This window comes from Somniosus microcephalus, unplaced genomic scaffold (genome assembly GCF_052327205.1).
Source record: "Somniosus microcephalus isolate GS21.2 unplaced genomic scaffold, FLI_Smic_1.0 unresolved_chr7, whole genome shotgun sequence".
NCBI lineage: Eukaryota > Metazoa > Chordata > Chondrichthyes > Squaliformes > Somniosidae > Somniosus > Somniosus microcephalus.
In genome coordinates, this window is record NW_028225185.1 from 2128827 (window position 1) to 2155087 (window position 26261).

Below are 26261 nucleotides of genomic sequence, written 5' to 3' on the forward strand. Positions count from 1 at the left end.
TAGAGGGCAGTTAAGAGTCAACCACGTTGGTGTGACACTGGAGTCACATACAGGCCCAGACCGGGTATGGACGGCGGGTTTCCTTCCCTAAAGGAACATCAGTGAACCCGTTGGGTTTTTATGACAATCCGACAGCTTCATGGTTATTGATACTGAAACCAGCTCATTATTGGCAGATTATTTAAACTAAATTCACATTCTCAAACTGCCGTTAGGATCTGAACTCAGATTGTTTGGATTAGTCCAGGCTTTGAATTACTAGTCCAGTAACATAATCACTAGACCGCGGTAGCCCCAGTCTTGGTTCCCTGCGCTGTGTAAGATGAAATAGACACAGTTGGTGGAGCTCTGCATCTATCCCTCGACGAACCAGTTGGTGCTAATTCTTCAACTTCACGGGTCTTGCTCATTTCTCCCCCGTTCTTTTAGCACTCTCTTGTCTGGAGCTGGTACCTTGTCTTGCTTCAAGAGCATCTAGGGTTGTCACACCTATTTCCATTGGCCCAGAAATTCGGGTTGGGGGCTTCCCGCGGGTGCAAGCCCCCGACCTGCACTTACCTAGCGCGCCGGCCATTGAGCTGTGGGCCCGCGTGGGATTCCGATCCTGGGCCTGCTCCAACTGCTGGCGCGCAGTGTTTGCGTATCCCAGGGGCGCAGTTAGTTCGAAGCGTCCCCTGGGATCACGGGGCCATGGAGAGCCAATGGTAGCAGGGAATGCTTCATTCATAAGTTTGACAGGAAGAGCTGTCAAACCTATAAATACTATAAGCCCCAAAACATCCCATAATCTTCAAATAAATTTTAAAAAAACCAAATTTTTAAAATAACTATAAATTACATGAAATAACTATTTTAAACAATAATTTAAATTTTTGAAAAAATTAATTACATTTTCTAACGGGGCTAAAAATAAACTTACCTTTCTTTAAAGTATTTAAAAATAATAAACCTGTGGAAAAAATGTTTTAATTTTAATTAATTTACCACTTACCTTGTTAAAAGCAGGCCTTGCGCCTGCTTTTTAAAAGTGTAACTGCTGGAGACTTACCCTCCCAGAGAACCCTGCAAAAAAACGGAAGGTCGATGCGCACGCGCTGCCTCTCCGGCGCACGCATTCGAACTCTGAACTCCTTCTTTCAGGGGAACGGAAGTGCCGGTTTCCCGCACATGCACGAAACCAGCACTTCCATTGGGCTTACGGGTGAATACCCTGTGCGTACTCACGCGTTGGGACCCGAAATTCTGGGCCAATATTATCTACCCTCCTCTTCTGTTCATGATCCGCTGTGAAGACAGTTGCAGCACGGCCCCTAAACACTAATTTCATTATCCCTGGTTTCAGCGCCACACAATCCATTTAAAGTGGTCTTTTCAGTCTTGTGGCCCATTTGTGAAAAAACACATTTTCTACGACCAATAATCAGATGTTTTTTGCTCCGTTTTTAACTCTCCCATATCCTTTACCAGATGCTTGTTCACGAGTAGCCTTTGGTCATGGCCCACACTCTTGTTTACTTCCCAGTAACCTCACCAGCTTCACCTGCCCCTCTTTCACTTCACCGTGATGAATTTTGACTGCAGTCGACCCGACTGTTTCTTCAGCATTTCCAATCCATTTCACGTTAGGTAAACCCTTGAACATTTACTGTGTCAAGTACCAGTGGGGCTTCAATGGGGAAGGCAATGGAAACTCAGCAGAGTGCAGCTGTCTCCTGTACAGCAGCGGGCCCGAGCTGAGGAACTCAATGGGTTCACTGGGGAACAAAGAGAAGGAAGCGGGGATGGAATTTAAACATGTATCCCAGCTCTCGGCACTAGCCTGGCTGTGCTCACACTTCACCGGACACCATACTAATTATAAGAAAACTATTTTGTTATCTGTCCTGTAAACTATCCTCCTCTTCCATCTGCCCACCCATGACATCTCTTATTAAGGGGCAGGTGCCCTCTGATGTCAGACTGTGCCCACTGTCCTTCTAGCCGGTGTCAGGGAGATTCCAGCCACCCGCTCCCCTTGGCAGGAAGACTTCAGACCCTTGGCACAGCAGGACCTGATGAGAGCGAGGATCAATCCCCCACCACCATGGACATTTTGTGTCAGTTAGTAAGACCCTGCTGCCGTTTATTTTTAGCCTGTCCAACCTCATCCCTCAGCCCCAACAATACGGACTCTGTCCCGTGCTCAGCATCTCACTAGGCTGATAATTAAAGGTCATGTGATTTCAAATTGGAAGAATTTTCAGAGCATCTCATGATTCTAACCACAATTTGTTTCTCTGATTTCTACATTTATATGCAGTTGTCAGTGGGCGGAAGTGCTTGGATTGCATTGTTTTGTCAAGTCTTGGACTAAAAGATCACGGTTATTATTGGGTGTAAATACCCATATCTCCGGCAGCTTTAAACAAAACGGGAACTGGGCAACACTGGGAGGGCAAAAGGAGGAAGGCGTTAGTCTCAAATAGCACATCACACAGACTGTTGGCAGATAGAGGGGCGAGAGAGAGTGAGGGGAGAGAGAGAGAGAGAGGGGCGAGAGAGAGGGGAGAGAGAGAGAGAGAGAGGGGCGAGAGAGAGTGAGGGGAGAGAGAGAGAGAGGGGAGAGAGAGAGAGAGTGAGGGGGAGAGAGTGAGAGGAGAGAGGGGAGGGAGAGAGGGGCGAGAGAGAGTGAGGGGAGAGAGAGTGAGGGGAGAGAGGGGCGAGAGAGAGTGAGGGGAGAGAGAGAGAGAGAGAGGGGCGAGAGAGAGGGGGGAGAGAGAGAGAGGGGCGAGAGGGGAGAGAGAGAGAGAGAGGGGCGAGAGAGAGTGAGGGGAGAGAGAGGGGCGAGAGAGAGGGGAGAGAGAGAGAGTGAGGGGGAGAGAGCGAGAGGAGAGAGAGAGGGAGAGAGGGGCGAGAGAGAGTGAGGGGAGAGAGTGTGAGGGGAGAGAGGGGCGAGAGAGAGTGAGGGGAGAGAGAGAGGGGCGAGAGAGAGTGAGGGGCGAGAGAGAGGGGCGAGAGAGAGGGGAGAGAGAGAGAGGGGCGAGAGAGTGAGGGGAGAGAGAGAGAGAGAGAGAGAGGGGCGAGAGTGAGGGGAGAGAGAGGGGCGAGAGTGAGGGGAGAGAGAGAGAGAGAGGGGCGAGAGAGAGTGAGAGGGGCGAGAGAGAGAGGGGAGAGAGAGAGAGGGGCGAGAGAGAGGGGAGAGAGAGAGAGAGGGGCGAGAGAGAGGGGCGAGAGAGAGTGAGGGGCGAGAGAGAGAGGGGCGAGAGAGAGAGGGGCGAGAGAGAGGGAGAGAGTGAGGGGAGAGAGTGAGGGGAGAGAGAGAGAGGGGCGAGAGAGAGTGAGGGGAGAGAGAGAGAGAGGAGAGAGAGGCGAGAGAGAGTGAGGGGCGAGAGAGAGGGGAGAGAGAGAGAGAGTGAGGAGAGAGAGAGAGAGAGAGGGGAGAGAGAGAGAGAGGGGCGAGAGAGAGAGAGGGGCGAGAGAGAGTGAGGGGAGAGAGAGAGAGAGAGGGGCGAGAGTGAGGGGAGAGAGTGAGAGAGAGGGGCGAGAGAGAGGGGAGAGAGAGAGAGAGGGGCGAGAGAGAGGGGAGAGAGAGAGAGAGAGGGGCGAGAGAGAGAGGGGCGAGAGAGAGAGAGGGGAGAGAGAGAGGGGCGAGAGAGAGGGGAGAGAGAGAGGGAGAGAGAGAGAGAGGGGCGAGAGAGAGGGGAGAGAGAGAGAGTGAGGGGAGAGAGAGGAGCGAGAGAGAGGGGAGAGAGAGAGAGGGGCGAGAGAGAGAGAGAGGGGCGAGAGAGAGAGAGGGGAGAGAGAGAGGGCGAGAGAGAGGGGAGAGAGAGAGGGGAGAGAGAGAGAGGGGAGAGAGAGAGAGAGGGGCGAGAGAGAGAGGGGAGAGAGAGAGGGGCGAGAGAGAGTGAGGGGAGAGAGAGAGAGAGAGGGGCGAGAGAGAGAGAGAGGAGCGAGAGAGAGTGAGGGGAGAGAGAGAGAGAGAGAGGGGCGAGAGAGAGGGGAGAGAGAGAGAGGGGCGAGAGAGAGTGAGGGGAGAGAGAGAGGGGAGAGAGAGAGAGTGTGAGGAGAGAGAGAGTGAGGGGAGAGAGAGAGAGAGAGAGAGAGGAGAGAGAGTGAGGGGAGAGAGAGAGAGAGAGAGGGGCGAGAGAGAGGGGAGAGAGAGAGGGGCGAGAGAGAGTGAGGGGAGAGAGAGGGGCGAGAGAGAGGGGAGAGGGGAGAGAGAGAGAGAGGGGCGAGAGAGAGTGAGGGGAGAGAGAGAGAGAGAGGGGCGAGAGAGAGGGGAGAGAGAGAGTGAGGGGGAGAGAGTGAGGGGAGAGAGAGAGAGAGAGAGAGAGGAGAGAGAGAGTGAGAGGAGAGAGAGAGTGAGGGGGGAGAGAGTGAGAGGAGAGAGGGGAGGGAGAGAGGGGCGAGAGAGAGAGAGGGGAGAGAGAGAGAGTGAGGAGAGAGTGAGGGGAGAGAGAGTGAGGGGGGAGAGAGAGTGAGGAGAGAGAGAGGGGAGAGAGAGTGAGGGGAGAGAGAGAGAGAGGAGAGTGAGGGGAGAGAGAGAGAGAGAGGGGCGAGAGAGAGGGGAGAGAGAGAGAGAGAGGGGTGAGAGAGAGTGAGGGGAGAGAGAGAGAGGAGAGAGAGAGAGAGAGGGGCGAGAGAGAGTGAGGGGAGAGAGAGAGAGGGGCGAGAGAGAGGGGAGAGAGAGAGAGGGGCGAGAGAGAGTGAGGGGAGAGAGAGAGAGAGAGGGGCGAGAGAGAGTGAGGGGCGAGAGAGAGTGAGGGGCGAGAGAGAGTGAGGAGAGAGAGAGTGAGGGGGAGAGAGTGAGGGGAGAGAGAGAGAGGAGAGAGAGAGTGAGAGGAGAGAGAGAGTGAGGGGGGAGAGAGTGAGAGGAGAGAGGGGAGGGAGAGAGGGGAGAGAGGGGCAAGAGAGAGAGAGGGGAGAGAGAGAGAGTGAGGAGAGAGAGAGTGAGGGGAGAGAGAGTGAGGGAGAGAGAGTGAGGAGAGAGAGAGAGAGGGGAGAGAGAGGGGAGAGAGGGAGAGAGAGAGGGGCGAGAGAGAGAGTGAGGAGAGAGAGAGTGAGGGGAGTGAGTGAGTGAGGGGAGAGAGTGAGGGGAGAGAGAGAGGGAGTGAGGGGAGAGAGAGAGTGAGGAGAGAGAGAGTGAGGGGCGAGAGAGGGGCGAGAGTGAGGAGAGAGAGTGAGGAGAGAGAGAGTGAGGGGAGTGAGTGAGTGAGAGAGTGAGGGGAGAGAGAGAGTGAGGAGAGAGAGAGAGGGGCGAGAGAGAGAGGGGCGAGAGAGAGTGAGGAGAGAGTGAGGGGAGTGAGTGAGTGAGGGGAGAGAGTGAGGGGAGAGAGTGAGGAGAGAGAGAGTGAGGGGCGAGAGAGAGTGAGGAGAGAGAGAGTGAGGGGAGTGAGTGAGTGAGGGGAGAGAGTGAGGAGAGAGAGAGTGAGGGGAGAGAGAGAGTGAGGGGGGAGAGAGGGAGAGTGAGGGGAGAGAGAGAGTGAGGGGAGAGTGAGTGGGGGGGAGAGAGAGTGGGGGTAGAGTGCGAGGGGGGAAGGGGAGAGAGTGAGGGGGAGAGAGAGTGTGGGGGGAGAGAGAGTGGGGGGGAGAGAGAGTGGGGGTAGAGTGCGAGGGGGGAAGGGGAGAGAGTGAGGGAGAGAGTGGGGGCGGGGGAGAGTGTGGGGGGGAGAGAGAGTGGGGGGGGAGAGAGAGTGTGGGGGGAGAGAGAGTGGGGGGGAGAGAGAGTGGGGGTAGAGTGTGAGGGGGGAAGGGGAGAGAGTGAGGGGGGAGGACCTGCGACCAGGAAAAGCTTGCGGGGCAGACGGCATACTAAGCGAGATGATTAAACACACAGACGATAAAATGAAACTGGCTATCCTAAAACTCTTCAACTTTGTTCTGAATGTCGGTTACTTCCCTGATATCTGGAACAAAGGACTCATAACGCCCATATACAAAAGTGGGGACAAAGTCGACCCAAATAACTATCGAGGCATCTGTGTAAACAGTAATCTGGGGAAGGTATTCTGTAGTATCATAAAAAGACTTATAAACTTCCTTGAGGAGCACAATGTCTTGAGTAAAAGCCAAATTGGATTCCTGCCAAACTATAGAACATCAGATCATATCTTCACCCTACAGACCCTAATTGACAAACACGTTCATCAAAACAAAAGCATAATCTACGCATGCTTTATAGATTTCCAGAAGGCTTTCGATTCCATCTGGCACGACGGTTTATTCCTGAAACTTATCGAAAGCGGGGTAGGGGGAAAAACATATGATGTAATTAAATCAATGTATACAAACAACAAATGTGCAGTTAAAATTGGAGACAAACAAACAAAATACTTCCCACAGGGGCGGGGGTTGACGCAGGGCTCACCAATCTCACCGACACTCTTTAATATTTACATAAATGAATTGGCAAAACTACTTGAACAATCTACAGCACCAGGCCTCACCCTATATGAATCCAAGGTTAAATTCCTCCTCTATGCAGACGACCTGGTTCTGTTGTCACCAACTAAGGAGGGTCTACAGCAGAACCTGGATCTGCTGGAGTCGTACTGCCAGACTTGGGCCCTGACAATAAATCCCCAAAAAACCAAAGTCCTTGTGTTCCAGCAAAGATCCAGACATCAGGGACCCAAAATAAATTTCACACTAGAAACAACCAAAATTGAACCACTAACTACACATACTTGGGCTTAAAAATCAGTTCTACGGGAAATTTCAAACTGGCTGTGAATGAACTGAAAGAGAAAGCAAGAAGGGCTTTCTATGCCATTAAAAAATCAATCCAAATGGAAATCCCAATTAGCATTTGGCTCAAAATTTTCAAATCAGTAATTGAACCAATTGCACTCTATGGCAGTGAGGTGTGGGGACCGCTAACACAACAAGAATTTGCAAAATGGGACAAACACCCAATTGAGATCCTGCATGCAGAATTCTGTAAAAGTATCCTCCGGACTCAAAGGAAAACCGTAAACAATGCATGCAGGGCAGAACTAGGCCAATATCCATTAATAATCACTATCCAAAAAAGAGCCACCAAATTTTGGAAACACCTAGAAATGAGCAACCCCCAATGCTATCATTACCAAGCCCTGAAATGCCAAGAGAGGACCATAAAGAAGAGTACCCTCAGTCAACTAGTCCTGGGACTCAGTGAAGTAACTACTAACACTACTAACAATAACCAGCCCCAGGACAGTGACAGCGTAACACAAAGAATTCGACCCAACACAATTGTCGCTAAGCAAAAGGAAAAATATCTGTCATATTGGGCAGAAACAACAAAAACCCAAAGCAAACTCAATTGCTACTTGGCCCTAAACACACAATACAACATGGCTGATTACCTGACCATGGTAAAGGATAGCAAACTGAGAAAAACCTTGACAATGCACAGACTTAGTGAACATAACCTGGCGATCGAAAAAGGTAGACACAGGCAGACCCGGCTACCAAGAGAGGACAGGATATGCTCTCACTGCAGTCAGGGAGTGGTGGAGACAGACATGCACTTCCTCACAGCTTGTAGAAAATATCAGGGCATAAGGGAGAATTTCTACCCAAAATTCACAAAAATATGCCCGGAATTCAGAAATTTGAATGACGACCAAAAACTCCCATACCTACTAGGGGAAGAGAGAAATTGTGTAACACTAGCGGCACACTATGTTACAGCTTGCCATAAACAGAGGGACAACCACTAAATATAAGAAAAGAGTATATATAAATTATATGAAAGTATATTTATACACTCAGGGATATATCTGTTTATACACTGTATGGATAGATCTGTATTTTTGTGTACAAACATGAATGTTTTTCGATGCTTTGGCAACATAAGATGTAACTTGTCATGCCAATAAAGCGATTTGAATTGAATTGAATTGAATTGAGAGTCATGCTTCTGTTCAGACATCCCTCTTCCCTCTCCCCATAACTCGAGTTTTTCCATCTTCTCTCCCACTTTAGCAGCCACTAATTGTTGCTAGGAGACTGATACCGCACCAAGTTTACTCCTCTTGATAACGAGCCTGAACAGGGGGTGTGGGCAGGGTATCTGCCGAAGGACATCACTAGCGAATCTGACCATATCCTCAGCCACCATCCAGGCAAGCATTGCCCGGCAGCAATCACAGGATGTCGATCAGAAGTGGGAGATTGGGCTAAGTTTGCTCCTTACCCAGTGCCACTAAAGACAACTATTGTTCCTGGTCAGTGCATGAGGACATCAGCTGGCTCCGCAGACTGAGCACCTCACTGGTCTTTATAACCCAGTGCCACACAGGACGGTGCGTTTTCTCACTAACCCTGGGAGCAACAGTAAGTCACTCCAAAGCAAATGGCCTCCTTATCAAACAGCTTTTACTTCACACAATATACACAGAAATTACCACATGGAAACAGGCCGTTCGGCCCATCCAGTCCGTGCCGGTGTTTCTCCTCACACGAGCAGTGTACTTATCCCATGTTCCCAGATCTCTTTATACCCCCAGTCCTGATGAAAGGTCATCGACCCAAAACGTTAACTCTGCTTCTCTTTCCACCGATGCTGCCTGACCTGCTGAGTGTTTGCTTTTATTTCTCTTCATTTCCCCCTTTCCTTCAGCCGCCTGTCGAACCTGATCTTCGATAACGGCTCATGGGGTTGGGGGTAATATAGTAGCATGGATAGAGGATTGGTTAACGGACAGAAAACAAACAGAGTAGGAATAAACGGATCTTTTTCAGGTTGGCAGGCTGTAACTAGTGGGGTGCCGCAAGGATCAGTGTTGGGGCCTCAGCTATTTACAATCTATATTAATGACCCAGATGAAGGGACTGAGTGTAATGTATCCAAGTTCACTGACGATACAAAGCTAGGTGGGACAGTAAGCTGTGAGGAGAACACAAAGATTCTGCAAAGGGCTATAGATAGACTAAGTGGTAGGAAGAATAGAAAAACAGAATATTTTTTAAATGGTGAGAAACTTTCAAATGTTGGTGTTCAGAGAGATTTGGGTGTCCTCGTGCAAGAAACACAGAAAGCTAGCCTGCAGGTACAGCAAGCAATAAGGAAGGCAAATGGCATGTTGGCCTTTATTGCAGGGGGTTGGAGTATAAGAGTGAGGAAGTCTTGCTACAATTGTACAGGGCCTTGGTGAGACCACACCTGGAGTACTTGCACAGTTCTGGTCTCCTTATCTAAGGAAGGATATACTTGCCTTGGAGGCGGTGCAGCGAAGGTTCACTAGATTGATTCCTGGGATGAGAGGGCTGTCCTATGATGAGAGATTGTGTAGAGTGGGCCGATACTCTCTGGAGTTTAGAAGAATGAGAGGTGATCTCATTGAAATATAAGATTCTGAGGGGGATTGACAGGGTAGATGCTGAGAGGTCGTTTCCCCCTGGCTGGAGTGTCTAGAACTAGGGGGCACAGTCTCAGGGTAAGGGGTCGGTAATTTAAGACCGAGATGAGGAGGAATTTCTTCACTCAGAGGGTTGTGAATCTTTGGAATTCTCTGCCCCAGAGGGCTGTGAATGCTGAGTTATTGAGTATATTCAAGGCTGAGATCGATAGATTTTTGGACTCTGGGGGAATCAAGGGATATGGGGATCGGGCGGAAAAGTGGAGTTGAGGTCGATGATCAGCCATGATCTTATTGAATGGTGGAGCAGGCTCGAGGGGCCGAATGGCCGACTCCTGCTCTTATTTCTTATGTTGACGTGGCCTCTGCTCCAATCACTATTTCTGGTCGTGCATTCGACAGCCTCGCAGCCCTGTGTGTAAAGACAGTCTCTCAAGCTCTCTGCCCTAAATCTCTTACATTTAATCTGAAAGCAATGTAGAGACAAAGGAAGTTACTGTGTTTTGTGGAACTTCCTGCTTGCTGGTTCGGAGATGTTTGCTTTGTAAAAAGTGGCAGAACAGGCCAAAGAATCAACTAGTGGCGAGAAAATGGAAATAATTTCAAAGATTTCAGATGATACAAAACTCGGAATTGTTGTGAACAGTGAGGTGGATAGTAACAGACTTCAGGAGGACACAGACAGACTGGTGAAATGGGCAAACACACGACAGGTGAAATTTAATGCAGAGAAGTGTGAAGTGATTCATTGTAGTAGGAAGAATGAGGAGAGGCAATAAAAACTAAAGGGCACAATTTTAAAGGAACAGAGAGACCCGGGGGAGTGTGTACACAAATCTTTGAAGGGGGCAGGACAAGTTGAGAAGGCTGTTAAAAAGCACACGGGATCCTTGGCTTTATTAATAGAGGAATAGAGTACAGAGGCAAGGAGCTTAAGCTAAGCCTTCATAAAATACTGGTTAGGCCCCAGCTGGAGTATTGTGGCCAGTTCTGGGCACCGCACTTTAGGAAGGATGTCAAGGCCTTGGAGACGCAGCAGAGGAGATTCACTAGAATGGTTCCAGGGATGAGGGACTTCAGTTACGTGGAGAGACTGGAGAAGCTGGGGTTGTTCTCCTTGGAGCAGAGAAGGTTAAGGGGAGATTTAATAGGGTTGTTCAAAATCATGAAGGGTTATGATAGAGTAAATAAGGAGAAACTGTTTCCATTGGCAGGAGGGTCAGTAACCAGAGAACACAGATTAAAGGTGATTGGCAAAAGAACCAGAGGCGACATGAGGAAACATTGGGTAAATACTTGAAAAGAGAAAAATTTGCAGGGCTACGGGGAAAGAGGGGAGGCATGGATTTAATTGCTCTACCAGAGCCGGCACAGGCACGATGGGCCGAATGGTGTCCTGTGCTGTATCATTCTGTAGTGGGGTCGAGGGGGTTAGAGTTCAGTGATGGGGTCGAGGGGGTTAGAGTTCAGTGATGGGGTCAAGGGGGGTTAGAGTTCAGTGATGGGATCGAGGGGGTTAGAGTTCAGTGATGGGGTTGAGGGGGGTTAGAGTTCAGTGATGGGGTCCAGGGGGGTTAGAGTTCTGTGATGGGGTCAAAGGGGGGTTAGAGTTCTGTGATGGGGTCGTGGGGTTAAGAGTTCTGTGATGGGGTCGCGGGGTTAGAGTTCTGTGATTGGGTCGTGGGGGTTAGAGTTCTGTGATGGGGTCGCGGGGTTAGAGTTCTGTGATGGGGTCCAGGGGTTAGCGTTCTGTGATGGGGTCGCGGGGTTAGAGTTCTGTGATGGGGTCGCGGGGTTAGAGTTCTGTGATGGGGTCCAGGGGTTAGAGTTCTGTGATGGGGTCGCGGGGTTAGAGTTCTGTGATGGGGTCGCGGGGTTAGAGTTCTGTGATGGGGTCCAGGGGTTAGCGTTCTGTGATGGGGTCAAGGGGTTAGAGTTCTGTGATGGGGTCGCGGGGTTAGAGTTCTGTGATGGGGTCCAGGGGTTAGAGTTCTGTGATGGGGTCAAGGGGTTAGAGTTCTGTGATGGGGTCGCGGGGTTAGAGTTCTCTGATGGGGTCCAGGGGTTAGAGTTCTGTGATGGGGTCCAGGGGTTAGAGTTCTGTGATGGGGTCAAGGGGTTAGAATGGAGCTTCACCAAGATAACTTTGGACAATTGAAAATGTGGTTTGGATCTGCTTTCCGCAGTTACTGGCCATCAGACTTTGCACGCCGATGCAGGCAGTGAAATAACCTCCCATTTATCTCCGGTTATAAAGAAAAAACAGGTTTATGGTATTATTCAGGATTTTAACACTTTTTTTTATTTTTTCCTATTCCTTTTAGAATACACCCCTGCCCTGGGACAGGATGTCGCACCACTCGTCAGATCATTGTAGAAAACTTGGGAAGAAAAGTGAGTATGCAGAAAATGTGGGAGACAGAGAGCGAGCATCGAGATGACCGAGGAATGAACAAGTCGGTCACACCTCTATTCGAGGGTCCTCGATCAACAATAGTGCAACAAATGACCTCGCACACCCAGCCCTGACTGCTGACAGGTGTATTTTCACTTTTACCCAGGAGTACTGGCTGTGCCTACCGTCCCTCACTGGTGCTGAAGGCACTGACGCTCATCAGGGAACAGGCTCCATTCACAGCAATCCCCCTCCAGTACCTACATGTCCAGAATTCAAAGGCATCAAGCTAGCGGCATCAGATATTCCACCTTGGAGGCATCATATCTGATCCTTTAGTCACAAGGCACACACACGCACAGAAATATTTCAAAAGGCCATGGATGGATAGTCATCAAGAGCAGGAACCCTGGCGGATTTCCCACCCCTGACCCAGAAGGGCTAAAGCCTACTGTAGCACCAGAGATCAGTCCGCTCAACAGAGTCCAGGGATTGAATTTGAGCTTCCTGCTCCCCGGGGCTCGGTCCCACACCGGGCGGTGCTCCCCGGGGCTCGGTCCCACACCGGGCGGTGCTCCCCGGGGCTCGGTCCCACACGGGGCGGTGCTCCCCGGGGCTCGGTCCCACACCGGGCGGTGCTCCCCGGGGCTCGGTCCCACACCGGGCGGTGCTCCCCGGGGCTCAGTCCCACACCGGGCGGTGCTCCCCGGGGCTCAGTCCCACACCGGGCGGTGCTCCCCGGGGCTCAGTCCCACACCGGGCGGTGCTCCCCGGGGCTCAGTCCCACACCGGGCGGTGCTCCCCGGGGCTCAGTCCCACACCGGGCGGTGCTCCCCGGGGCTCAGTCCCACTCCGGGAGGTGCAATTACCCACAGAAGGGGCTTTCATCCACTCTTTAAAGCTATTTTCATCTATCTACCCCTAATGGGGAAACAGACAATTCCTGCTGCGATGGATGCCCGGACACGCGGTAAGTGGCACGCTCCCGCTGGGTGCTCCAGGTTATAAACAGCGATGCATCCAGTGAGCTCCGCGTGCCTCTCCAGCAGCACCTAATGGATGCAGCAAGTATTGCCACACTGCAGCACGGAGTGAACCTGCACAGTCGATCAGTGAAACACAAACTGCCTTCAGCTCGACGGCAACTGATGGAAACCATCGACGTTTGCTTCTCCGCGTAAAACTCCCACAGCAGCAGGGTTTACTGACTCCTCTTCCCCCAAATACTGTACGAGTCAAGCAACACAACACAACTCCGGTAAAATATAAAAATAAAAAATAATCAGTACTGTATCTTTGTTCTCCTTGTGATCGTTCAATCAGGGACGGCCACTTGAAGAGTAACTTAAAAAAATCATTCAGTGATTAGTACAAAGCCCAGCGACGATGCCTCAGACGGTCAGGCGGTCCTGGTCAGTAAGTGCTGGCTGCAGATGGTGGGGTCGGTGTGATGTTGTGGGTCCTGCACACAATGCAGTCATTAATGTCCCGCCTCGCCCAGCTCGCTGATCCGCTGCCTCAGGTGTGCGATGAACTCGAACATGGTGGCTGCCAGGCTCTGCTGGATCAGGTATCGTGGCAGCCGGCCCTACGAGAGAGAGAGAGAGACGGGAGGTTACTGGCCAGCAAGGGAAGGAGACAGGACGGGCCCGCACCAAATAAAGCCAGGACTCACTGCGGTAAATCCACCGAGATTAAACACAGCCAGAACATTTCACTTACTGAGTATGGTCAATAACAGCCCAGGGAATCTTATAAAAGGGAAAAGTAGTTATTTGAAAAAAAATTAATAACGGGTACGGGGAGTGCGGTGTTGGGAAAGGTGCTGCTGACAACTGCTGCATTTATAACGGGGGGGCCGGGGGAGAGGGGCAAGGAGGGTCTCCCGTTATTAGGGAGCAGAGTGTGAGAGCAGTGGCCACATGGGGAAACATTGCTCTCTCACTCCCAGCGTTGCTACTTTCTGTCTCGTGTCCCTCTGCCATGATCTGATCTCCTGACCTTCAATCCGGCTCGACACTGGACCCTCTCAACAGGCCGGCACTCATTTCCAGCCACCCTCACAGGAGCAGCACGCAGTGTGCCAGGAGCTGCCAATATCAGGAAAGAAATCTGGCAACAGAACTCGCTGCCCCCTGGGTTAGAAGATGAGTGAACTAAGGAAGCTGCCAAGTTTTCAGACATTGTAAACCCCAATTCTAGCCTCTAGACACGGCCATGCCGATTCCCCTCCACACTGACCATTGAAAGCGCACAGCTCCCCCCCCACACCAATATATCGCGGTCAAGTAACTCCCTCCCTATGCCCTTTAACACTTGCCTTTAGGTCTGTGTTCAGAATCCAAACAAAGATGCAGACACTGGGGTTCCGGGGAGACTTTAGCACCACAAAGCCTCCAGGCCCATTCTCGCCTCTGTAAGAGATTTAAAGGGATCAGTGAAGACTGTGTTTACTGACTGTGCTTACTGTGGAGCACAGGACACCACTACCATCTCCTGGGCAGTGAAGGCACTTCAGTCTGAAGCTTTCCTCTCTCTCTCTCAGGCTGGATTGGAATACACTGTAATCCTCAATCTTAAAAGTAAAGTGATCCAAGCAGCCGCAGAGCTTGAGACAGGCACGTTCTCCTCTGCCTCACTCAGCCTGTGGGCTCAACTGCCTGGTATTTCTCAATGACATTCCATCAGCCAATAGTCCTTGGGAGCACCTTCACCACACGGACTGCAGCAGTTCAAGGCGGCGGCTCACCACCACCTTCTCGAGGGCAATTAGGGACGGGCACTAAATGCCGGCCTTGCCAGCGACGCCCACATCCCATAAACGAAAAAAAAACATTGCTCCAACCCAATCGAGGATTACATCGCTGGGCGAACATGGTGAAAGAAAAAGGTAAAAACACCTTTCCTGAAGGCGCCAATCACACGTCTGCTTAACCTCACTGATCACTCCAGCTGTATCCAGTATTGTGTATCCTTCGCTCACCTCGCCCAGTCTGTGCACAGCACGCTGCGTGTATCCCCCTGGCCCAGTCTGTGTACAGCACGCTCCGTGTATCCCCCTGGCCCAGTCTGTGTACAGCACGCTCCGTGTATCCCCCTGGCCCAGTCTGTGTACAGCACGCTGCGTGTATCCCCTCGCCCAGTCTGTGCACAGCACGCTCCGTGTATCCCCCTGGCCCAGTCTGTGTACAGCACGCTCCGTGTATCCCCCTGGCCCAGTCTGTGTACAGCACGCTCCGTGTATCCCCTCGCCCAGTCTGTGTACAGCACGCTCCGTGTATCCCCCTGGCCCAGTCTGTGTACAGCACGCTCCGTGTATCCCCCTGGCCCAGTCTGTGTACAGCACGCTCCGTGTATCCCCTCGCCCAGTCTGTGTACAGCACGCTCCGTGTATCCCCCTGGCCCAGTCTGTGTACAGCACGCTGCGTGTATCCCCTCGCCCAGTCTGTGTACAGCACGCTCCGTGTATCCCCTCGCCCAGTCTGTGTACAGCACGCTCCGTGTATCCCCCTGGCCCAGTCTGTGTACAGCACGCTCCGTGTATCCCCCTCGCCCAGTCTGTGTACAGCACGCTGCGTGTATCCCCTCGCCCAGTCTGTGTACAGCACGCTCCGTGTATCCCCCTGGCCCAGTCTGTGTACAGCACGCTCCGTGTATCCTGGCCCAGTCTGTGTACAGCACGCTCCGTGTATCCCCCTGGCCCAGTCTGTGTACAGCACGCTCCGTGTATCCCCTCGCCCAGTCTGTGTACAGCACGCTCCGTGTATCCCCCTCGCCCAGTCTGTGTACAGCACGCTCCGTGTATCCTGGCCCAGTCTGTGTACAGCACGCTCCGTGTATCCCCCTGGCCCAGTCTGTGTACAGCACGCTCCGTGTATCCCCCTGGCCCAGTCTGTGTACAGCACGCTCCGTGTATCCCCCTGGCCCAGTCTGTGTACAGCACGCTCCGTGTATCCCCCTGGCCCAGTCTGTGTACAGCACGCTCCGTGTATCCTGGGCCAGTCTGTGTACAGCACGCTCCGTGTATCCCCCTGGCCCAGTCTGTGTACAGCACGCTCCGTGTATCCCCCTCGCCCAGTCTGTGTACAGCACGCCCCGTGTATCCTGGCCCAGTCTGTGTACAGCACGCTCCGTGTATCCCCCTCGCCCAGTCTGTGTACAGCACGCTCCGTGTATCCTGGCCCAGTCTGTGTACAGCACGCTCCGTGTATCCCCCTCGCCCAGTCTGTGTACAGCACACTCCGTGTATCCCCCTCGCCCAGTCTGTGTACAGCACGCCCCGTGTATCCCCCTCGCCCAGTCTGTGTACAGCACGCTGCGTGTATCCCCCTCGCCCAGTCTGTGTACAGCACGCTCCGTGTATCCTGGCCCAGTCTGTGTACAGCACGCTCCGTGTATCCCCCTGGCCCAGTCTGTGTACAGCACACTCCGTGTATCCCCCCTGGCCCAGTCTGTGTACAGCACGCTCCGTGTATCCCCCTCGCCCAGTCTGTGTACAGCACGCTCCGTGTATCCCCCTGGCCCAGTCTGTGTACAGCACGCTCCGTGTATCCCCCTGGCCCAGTCTGTGTACAGCACGCTCCGTGTATCCCCCTGGCCCAGTCTGTGTACAGCACGCTCCGTGTATCCCCCTGGCCCAGTCTGTGTACAGCACGCTCCGTGTATCCTGGGCCAGTCTGTGTACAGCACGCTCCGTGTATCCCCCTGGCCCAGTCTGTGTACAGCACGCTCCGTGTATCCCCCTCGCCCAGTCTGTGTACAGCACGCCCCGTGTATCCTGGCCCAGTCTGTGTACAGCACGCTCCGTGTATCCCCCTCGCCCAGTCTGTGTACAGCACACTCCGTGTATCCCCCTCGCCCAGTCTGTGTACAGCACGCTCCGTGTATCCTGGCCCAGTCTGTGTACAGCACGCTCCGTGTATCCCCCTCGCCCAGTCTGTGTACAGCACGCTCCGTGTATCCTGGCCCAGTCTGTGTACAGCACGCTCCGTGTATCCCCCCTGGCCCAGTCTGTGTACAGCACGCTCCGTGTATCCCCCTGGCCCAGTCTGTGTACAGCACGCTCCATGTATCCCCGCCCAGTCTGTGTACAGCACGCTCCGTGTATCCCCGCCCAGTTTGTGTACAGCACACTCAGCGTATCCTGGCCCAGTCTGTGTACAGCACGCTCCGTGTATCCCCGCCCAGTCTGTGTACAGCACGCTCCGTGTATCCCCCTGGCCCAGTCTGTGTACAGCACGCTCCGTGTATCCCCGCCCAGTCTGTGTACAGCACGCTCCGTGTATCCTGGCCCAGTCTGTGTACAGCATGCTCCGTGTATCCCCCTGGCCCAGTCTGTGTACAGCACGCTCCGTGTATCCCCCTCGCCCAGTCTGTGTACAGCACGCTCCGTGTATCCCCGCCCAGTCTGTGTACAGCACGCTCCGTGTATCCCCCTCGCCCAGTCTGTGTACAGCACGCTCCGTGTATCCTGGCCCAGTCTGTGTACAGCACGCTCCGTGTATCCCCCTGGCCCAGTCTGTGTACAGCACGCTCCGTGTATGCCCCTGGCCCAGTCTGTGTACAGCACGCTCCGTGTATCCCCTGGCCCAGTCTGTGTACAGCACGCTCCGTGTATCCCCCTGGCCCAGTCTGTGTACAGCACACTCCGTGTATCCCCCTGGCCCAGTCTGTGTACAGCACGCTCCGTGTATCCTGGCCCAGTCTGTGTACAGCACGCTCCGTGTATCCCCTCGCCCAGTCTGTGTACAGCACGCTCCGTGTATCCCCCTCGCCCAGTCTGTGTACAGCACGCTCCATGTATCCCCCTCGCCCAATCTGTGTACAGCACGCTCCGTGTATCCCCCTGGCCCAGACTGTGTACAGCACGCTCCGTGTATCCCCCTGGCCCAGTCTGTGTACAGCACGCTCCGTGTATCCTGGCCCAGTCTGTGTACAGCACGCTCCGTGTATCCCCCTCGCCCAGTCTGCGTACAGCACGCTCCGTGTATCCCCCTGGCCCAGTCTGTGTACAGCACGCTCCGTGTATCCCCTCGCCCAGTCTGTGTACAGCACGCTCCGTGTATCCCCCTCGCCCAGTCTGTGTACAGCACGCTCCGTGTATCCCCCTCGCCCAGTCTGTGTACAGCACGCTCCGTGTATCCTGGCCCAGTCTGTGTACAGCACGCTCCGTGTATCCTGGCCCAGTCTGTGTACAGCACGCTCCGTGTATCCCCCTCGCCCAGTCTGCGTACAGCACGCTCCGTGTATCCCCCTGGCCCAGTCTGTGTACAGCACGCTCCGTGTATCCCCTCGCCCAGTCTGTGTACAGCACGCTCCGTGTATCCCCCTCGCCCAGTCTGTGTACAGCACGCTCCGTGTATCCCCCTCGCCCAGTCTGTGTACAGCACGCTCCGTGTATCCCCCTCGCCCAGTCTGTGTACAGCACGCTCCGTGTATCCCCTCGCCCAGTCTGTGTACAGCACGCTCCGTGTATCCCCCTGGCCCAGTCTGTGTACAGCACGCTCCATGTATCCCCCTGGCCCAGTCTGTGTACAGCACGCTCCTTGTATCCTGGCCCAGTCTGTGTGCAGCACGCTCCCTGTATCCCCCTGGCCCAGTCTGTGTACAGCACGCTCGGTGTATCCCCCTCGCCCAGTCTGTGTACAGCACGCTCCGTGTATCCTCGCCCAGGCTGTGTACAGCACGCTCCGTGTATCCCCCTGGCCCAGTCTGTGTACAGCACGCTGCGTGTATCCCCCTCGCCCAGTCTGTGTACAGCACGCTCCGTGTATCCCCCTGGCCCAGTCTGTGTACAGCACACTCCGTGTATCCCCCCTGGCCCAGTCTGTGTACAGCACGCTCCGTGTATTCCCCCTGGCCCAGTCTGTGTACAGCACGCTCCGTGTATCCCCCCTGGCCCAGTCTGTGTACAGCACGCTCCGTGTATCCCCTCGCCCAGTCTGTGTACAGCACGCTCCGTGTATCCCCCTGGCTCCGTCTGTGTCCAGCACGCTCCGTGTATCCCCGCCCAGTCTGTGTACAGCACGCTCCGTGTATCCCCCTGGCTCAGTCTGTGTCCAGCACGCTCCGTGTATCCCCGCCCAGTCTGTGTACAGCACGCTCCGTGTATCCCCCTCGCCCAGTCTGTGTACAGCACGCTCCGTGTATCCCCCTGGCTCAGTCTGTGTACAGCACGCTCCGTGTATCCCCCTCGCCCAGTCTGTGTACAGCACGCTCCGTGTATCCTGGCCCAGTCTGTGTACAGCACGCTCCGTGTATCCTGGCCCAGTCTGTGTACAGCACGCTCCGTGTATCCCCTCGCCCAATCTGTGTACAGCACGCTGCGTGTATCCCCCTGGCCCAGTCTGTGTACAGCACGCTCCGTGTATCCCCCTGGCCCAGTCTGTGTACAGCACGCTCCGTGTATCCCCCTGGCCCAGTCTGTGTACAGCACGCTCCATGTATCCCCCTGGCCCAGTCTGTGTACAGCACGCTCCGTGTATCCTGGGCCAGTCTGTGTACAGCACGCTCCGTGTATCCCCCTGGCCCAGTCTGTGTACAGCACGCTCCGTGTATCCCCCTCGCCCAGTCTGTGTACAGCACGCTCCGTGTATCCTCGCCCAGTCTGTGTACAGCACGCTCCGTGTATCCCCCTGGCCCAGTCTGTGTACAGCACGCTCCGTGTATCCCCCTGGCCCAGCCTGTGTACAGCAGGCTGCGTGTATCCCCCTGGCCCAGTCTGTGTACAGCACGCTCCGTGTATCCCCCTCGCCCAGTCTGTGTACAGCACGCTCCGTGTATCCCCCTGGCCCAGTCTGTGTACAGCACGCTCCGTGTATCCTGGCCCAGTCTGTGTACAGCACGCTCCGTGTATCCCCCTCGCCCAGTCTGTGCACAGCACGCTCCGTGTATCCCCCTCGCCCAGTCTGTGTACAGCACGCTCCGTGTATCCCCCTGGCCCAGTCTGTGTACAGCACGCTCCGTGTATCCCCCTCGCCCAGTCTGTGTACAGCACGCTCCGTGTATCCTGGCCCAGTCTGTGTACAGCACGCTCCGTGTATCCCCCTGGCCCAGTCTGTGTACAGCACGCTCCGTGCATCCCCCTGGCCCAGCCTGTGTACAGCAGGCTGCGTGTATCCCCCTGGCCCAGTCTGTGTACAGCACGCTCCGTGTATCCCCCTCGCCCAGTCTGTGTACAGCACGCTCCGTGTATCCCCCTGGCCCAGTCTGTGTACAGCACGCTCCGTGTATCCTGGCCCAGTCTGTGTACAGCACGCTCCGTGTATCCCCCTGGCCCAGTCTGTGTACAGCACGCTCCGTGTATCCCCTCGCCCAGTCTGTGTACAGCACGCTCCGTGTATCCCCCTCGCCCAGTCTGTGTACAGCACGCTCCGTGTATCCCCCTCGCCCAGTCTGTGTACAGCACGCTCCGTGTATCCCCCTCGCCCAGTTTGTGTGCAGCACGCTCCGTGTATCCCCCTGGCCCAGTCTGTGTACAGCACGCTCCGTGTATCCCCTGGCTCAGTCTGTGTACAGCACGCTCCGTGTATCCCCCTGGCCAAGTCTGTGCACAGCACGCTCCGTGTATCCTGGGCCAGTCTGTGTACAGCACGCTCCGTGTATCCCCCTGGCCCAGTCTGTGTACAGCACGCTCCGTGTATCCCCCTGGCCCAGTCTGTGTACAGCACGCTCCGTGTATCCCCCTGGCCCAGTCTGTGTACAGCACGCTCCGTGTATCCCCCTGGCCCAGTCTGTGTACAGCACGCTCCGTGTATCCCCCTCGCCCAGTCTGTGTACAGCACGCTCCGTGTATCCCCTCGCCCAGTCTGTGTACAGCACGCTCCGTGTATCCCCTCGCCCAGTCTGTGTACAGCACGCTCCGTGTATCCCCTCGCCCAGTCTGTGTACAGCACGCTCCGTGTATCCCCTCGCCCAGTCTGTGTACAGCACGCTCCGTGTATCCCCTCGCCCAGTCTGTGTACAGCACGCTCCGTGTATCCCCTCGCCCAGTCGGTGTCCAGCACGCTCCGTGTATCCCCTCGCCCAGTCTGTGTACAGCACACTCCGTGTATCCCCCTCGCCCAGTCTGTGTACAGCACGCTCCGTGTATCCTGGCCCAGTCTGTGTACAGCACGCTCCGTGTATCCCCCTCGCCCAGTCTGTGTACAGCACGCTCCGTGTATCCCCCTCGCCCAGTCTGTGTACAGCACGCTGCGTGTATCCCCTCGCCCAGTCTGTGTACAGCACGCTCCGTGTATCCTGGCCCAGTCTGTGTACAGCACGCTCAGTGTATCCCCCTCGCCCAGTCTGTGTACAGCACGCTCCGTGTATCCCCTCGCCCAGTCTGTGTACAGCACGCTCCGTGTATCCCCCTCGCCCAGTCTGTGTACAGCACGCTCCGTGTATCCTGGCCCAGTCTGTGTACAGCACGCTCAGTGTATCCCCCTCGCCCAGTCTGTGTACAGCACGCTCCGTGTATCCCCTCGCCCAGTCTGTGTACAGCACGCTCCGTGTATCCCCCTCGCCCAGTCTGTGTACAGCACGCTCCGTGTATCCTTGCCCAGTCTGTGTACAGCACGCTCCGTGTATCCCCCTCGCCCAGTCTGCGTACAGCACGCTCCGTGTGTCCCCCTGGCCCAGACTGTGTACGGCACGCTCCGTGTATCCCCCTCGCCCAGTCTGTGTACAGCACGCTCCGTGTATCCCCCTGGCCCAGTCTGCGTACAGCACGCTCCGTGTATCCTGGCCCAGTCTGTGTACAGCACGCTCCGTGTATCCCCCTCGCCCAGTCTGCGTACAGCACGCTCTGTGTATCCCCCTGGCCCAGTCTGTGTACAGCACGCTCCGTGTATCCTGGCCCAGTCTGTGTACAGCACGCTCCGTGTATCCTGGCCCAGTCTGTGTACAGCACGCTCCGTGTATCCCCCTCGCCCAGTCTGCGTACAGCACGCTCTGTGTATCCCCCTGGCCCAGTCTGTGTACAGCACGCTCCGTGTATCCTGGCCCAGTCTGTGTACAGCACGCTCCGTGTATCCCCCTGGCCCAGTCTGTGTACAGCACGCTCCGTGTATCCCCCTCTGGCCGAGTCTGTGTACAGCACGCTCCGTGTATCCCTCTGGCGCAGTCTGCGTACAGCACACTCCGTGTATCCCCCTCGCCCAGTCTCTGTACAGCACGCTCCGTGTATCCCCCTGGCCCAGTCTGTGTACAGCACAGTCTCCTCTCTCTGGGTCTCTCCGGTCCAGTGCCATCTCGCTGCCCTGGTGCCTGCTTGCTCAGCTGTGTTCCTCATGGCGCTCAGGACGTATATAACATTTAGGATGGGTGAACATACAGACTGAGTGGTGCGGGGCAGTAATGGACCCATGTGCCACTCCACCCTCCATGCACATGTTTCAAGCTTTAACCCTTTCCATCCCACCCAAGACTGATGTTCCTGTTCTCCCCCTCCCCAGGCCGTAACTGTCAGCGCCCCGGGTTTAATAGACTCCCTCGTACCGGACGTATTTGTTCAGTGGGGGTTTGGAGTCGTGAGTAGTCGACACTCCTGAAGAAATGTACATCTCCTTCCTCCTCTCGATGCGACGCACATTCACAAAGTCCCTGCAAATTGATCATCACCATTACACATTACAAACCGTCACACCAGCATTCAACAGTTTTACATCAAAAGCGAGAAACATCACAGCCACAGCCTTTAGAAATTCTGTAGCGAAGCCTGGGGCTGTAGGATTATCCGAACTGTAAGGAGGCCATTGTTCAGCCCTCACCATAGGACAAGCAGCTAACAGAACCTGGAAAATCACCAGGCCTGTCCCTTTAAAAGGTGTCTGCTCCACTGGTTCGGTGGGTCAGTGGTGTGGGGCTGTAGACACCATGCTGGTCTGTACTGACCTCACTGCCCCTGGGCTAGGGTCAGAAACAGGGTCTGTGCTCCTGACGCTCTCCAGTGACCCCTGCTGGAAAGTGCTTCGACGCCCATGTTGGGCGAGGAGAAAGGTGACCTTTGTTGTGACGCACGCTACAGTTGACCAGGCTGCCAACACAAACTCAGCCAAGAATGCTAGTTGGGCTGCGAATGTCTGTGGAACCCGCAGCCAGCATGAGTCAGCACTTCGGCAGCACCTCGCAAACCCGCGGCCTCTACCAGCTAGAAGCACAAGGGCAGCAGGCGTGCACCATCCTGACTTGGAAATATATCGCCGATCCTTCATCGCCGCTGGGTCAAAATCCTGGAACTCCCTCCCTAACAGCACTGTGGGAGCACCTTCACCACACAGACTGCAGCGGTTCAAGAAGGAGGCTCACCACCACCTTCTCAAGGGCAATAAATGCTGGCTTTGCCAGCGACGCCCATATCCCATGAACAAATAAAAAAAAGCAGCGGAAGGCAGAAAATTGGAACAAAATTTCCCAGGACGGAATCACCGTGCCTTCCTGTACTAGATGGCCCGTGTGTACGTGCAATCGGCTGACCCTAGAAGCACAACCAATTAGTGACAATCTTCCAGAGGTGAGTGGAGGTTAGGGGTCTCTCTGGGGTGAAGGTAGCTCCACATACCCAATGATGGAGGTTTGGGACCAAACCAGCCTCTGTAGCAGGCTCAGTCATTGATACCAGTTCCAGGGTGCTGTAGAACTGACCGACCGGCCCGGTGAGAGCTGGGTGATTCGCACACGACTTCAGATAACGCCGCAAGTCAATGCCCCAATGGGCAAGGTGGCCCTGGCTGGATCAGCAGGGTATTTAACCAGTCTGATGCGCTGGTGAACTCCAACGCTAACCAGTTAAATTCCAGCAAAGCCGCCGCCCACCAGTTGTATTTTTCTAAAATCCACTCTCGGGTGTGGGCATCGCTGCATTATCTGAGGAATCGTGAATGGAACTGAACACTGCAATCATCAGCCAACAGTCGTCACACAACACGATGTATAAAAGTCTGGTAATCTGACCTGGGAGAAACAACCCCGCCAGCAGCTCCTGCAGAAACGTCGTAGGTGATCAGAGTGTTATCATCGACTCGCTGCAGAACCTGAAGAACAATGACAGGATCAGAGTCACAGGTACTGCCCTTCAATCCGTGTGTCTATCAGAGTCACAGGTACTGCCCTTCAATCCGTGTGTCTATCAGAGTCACAGGTACTGCCCTTCAATCCGTGTGTCTATCAGAGTCACAGGTACTGCCCTTCAATCTGTGTGTCTATCAGAGTCACAGGTACTGCCCTTCAATCCGTGTGTCTTGCCCCAATCCAGACGCCATGAACTGAGGCAGTGACCAGATGAATGAACAACATAGTAAACCACAGCACAGGGAACCTCTCAAACTTCATTTAGACTGGAGCTGGGTGGGACTGCACTCGCCTGGTTCCATTCTTATCTATCTAATCGTAACCAGAGAATCACCTGCAATGGCTTCTCTTCCCGCTCCCACATCGTTCCCTCTGGTGTCCCCCGAGGATCTATCCTTGGCCCCCTCCTATTTCTCATCTACACGTTGCCCCTCAGCGACATCATCCAAAAACACATCCGTTTCCACATGTACGCTGACGGCACCCAGCTCTACCTCATCACCACTTCTCTCGACCCCTTCACGGTCTCTAAATTGTCAGACTGCTTGACCGACATACAGTTCGGGAACAGCAAAAATTTTCTCCAATTAAATATTGGGAAGACCGAAGCCATTGTTTTTGGTCTCTGCCACAAACTCCGTTCCCTAACCACTGACTCCATCCCTCTCCACAACATCTGTCTGAGGCTGAACCACACTGTTCGCAACCTTGGTGTCATATTTGACCCTGAAATGAGCTTCCGATCACATATCCGCAGCATAACAAAGACCGCCTACTTCCACCTCCGTAACATCGCCCGTCTCCACCCCTGCCTCAGCTCATCCGCTGCTGAAACCCTGTACCTGACACAAGGTAACTGTCCTGTTCCAAATGACCAGCTTCTCGGGTTGAAGGATGACCTCCTGGTATATGAGCTCTGCAGGGCACTGCAGTAACGCCTGAAGGAGAAACACATGTTAACATGGACACCACAAACTCCCAAATCCTGGAGTGTCAGCAAAGACCAGGACATGGGGAAGGAAGGAAGCGCAGTATTACTGTAACCTGGACACACTAACTATGAAAAAGTGATCAAACAAATCCAAACTGTAGCTACCACTGGCCCGGCGTCTGGCCCTCTCTGTGCTGCTGCACTCTGATCAGTCGCTCTCGACACCAGGCCAGCATAGAGTAGAAATCAAGTGAACTGGGACTGCTCCAATCCAAAAACTCAGCTGACAGGAGCAATCGCGGCTCGGTCAGCAACTGCACGGCTTGGTGTCAAACTCAGTCCCGTCCATCAGGCATGTCCCAAAATCAGGAATTTTAATTTACTGGTCAATTTTATTTTTGCACAGTCATCAAAATGAGGGCAATATCTGCACCAAACACTCCCAGGGCAGGTACAGCACGGGTTAGATACAGAGTAAAGCTCCCTCTACACTGTCCTATCAAACACTCCCAGGGCAGGTACAGCACGGATTAGATACAGAGTAAAGCTCCCTCTACACTGTCCCATCACACACTCCCAGGGCAGGTACAGCATGGGTTAGATACAGAGTAAAGCTCCCTCTACACTGTCCCATCACACACTCCCAGGGCAGGTACAGCACGGGTTAGATACAGAGTAAAGCTCCCTCTACACTGTCCCATCACACACTCCCAGGGCAGGTACAGCACAGGTTAGATACAGAGTAAAGCTCCCTCTACACTGTCCCATCACACACTCCCAGGGCAGGTACAGCACAGGTTAGATACAGAGTAAAGCTCCCTCTACACTGTCCCATCACACACTCCCAGGGCAGGTACAGCATGGTACACACAATCCCTGGAATGTCAGTGCTGGATCACTTCCTGTTTTAGGTTCTCCCCAGCTCTGCTAGTCTTACACACCACTGTCCTGCCGCTTCAAACTATAGCCTCCTTTCACCAGCCCCCCGCCCCCCACTTCGTCCGTCCACTCCAGCTTCAGGGCGTTTAGTTGGCTAAAGGAGAAAGGGGGGGGGGGGGGGCGAAGGGGGAAAGAGTATGAAGAAGGTAGAAGGAGGGCGGGAGTGAAGGGGGGGGGGGGGGGGGGGGGGGGGGGGAGGGGAGAGAGAGGGAGGGCCTATGGAAGCAATCCCTAAGAATGTGTGAATTCATCACGGGGGCGACACCAACATCAACATTTGTGCAAAAGCTACAGCAGAGACGGATTTAAAGGGAACATTTCTTTATTGATTCTGCACAGGTGGACCCGAGTCAGTCTGTTCACGCAGTGACACTTCAAGGTGCTGCTGGTAAAGGGGAAACTGCAAGGGGTTTATGTTTAATGAATTTCTTGCTGGAGTAACTCCTCTTCCCTCAGGCCCAGGGAGCCCACCCTGTCGCTGTGCTTCGACATCCAGCTCGAAGCTCTTACCTTCAGAATGAAGCTCTTCCCGTGATATGGGATTTCAAATGTGTAAACGACATCACCGTTATCCTGCAAGAGAGATTCCAGATTAACAGGATTCTCTCTCTCTCTCTCT

The 26261-nt window shown here is 54.3% G+C and overlaps 2 protein-coding genes across 2 annotated transcripts in view; one reads left to right on the forward strand and one right to left on the reverse strand.

Annotated features, from left to right (window-relative positions):
• LOC147086359 (stAR-related lipid transfer protein 3-like) overlaps nucleotides 1-12902 on the forward strand; it is a 26817-nt gene extending 13915 nt beyond the window's left edge. Inside the window, exons 7-8 of the mRNA XM_085978237.1 lie at nucleotides 11651-11720; nucleotides 12723-12902. Coding sequence (XP_085834363.1) covers nucleotides 11651-11720; nucleotides 12723-12902 — 250 coding nt within the window. The remainder of the gene's footprint in view (nucleotides 1-11650; nucleotides 11721-12722) is intronic.
• stard3 (StAR related lipid transfer domain containing 3) overlaps nucleotides 11594-26261 on the reverse strand; it is a 20036-nt gene continuing 5368 nt past the window's right edge. Inside the window, exons 2-7 of the mRNA XM_085978238.1 lie at nucleotides 26153-26259; nucleotides 24615-24710; nucleotides 23656-23735; nucleotides 22201-22305; nucleotides 14042-14135; nucleotides 11594-13309 (exon numbers count right to left, since the gene is read on the reverse strand). Coding sequence (XP_085834364.1) covers nucleotides 13202-13309; nucleotides 14042-14135; nucleotides 22201-22305; nucleotides 23656-23735; nucleotides 24615-24710; nucleotides 26153-26259 — 590 coding nt within the window. The 3' untranslated portion in view covers nucleotides 11594-13201. The remainder of the gene's footprint in view (nucleotides 13310-14041; nucleotides 14136-22200; nucleotides 22306-23655; nucleotides 23736-24614; nucleotides 24711-26152; nucleotides 26260-26261) is intronic.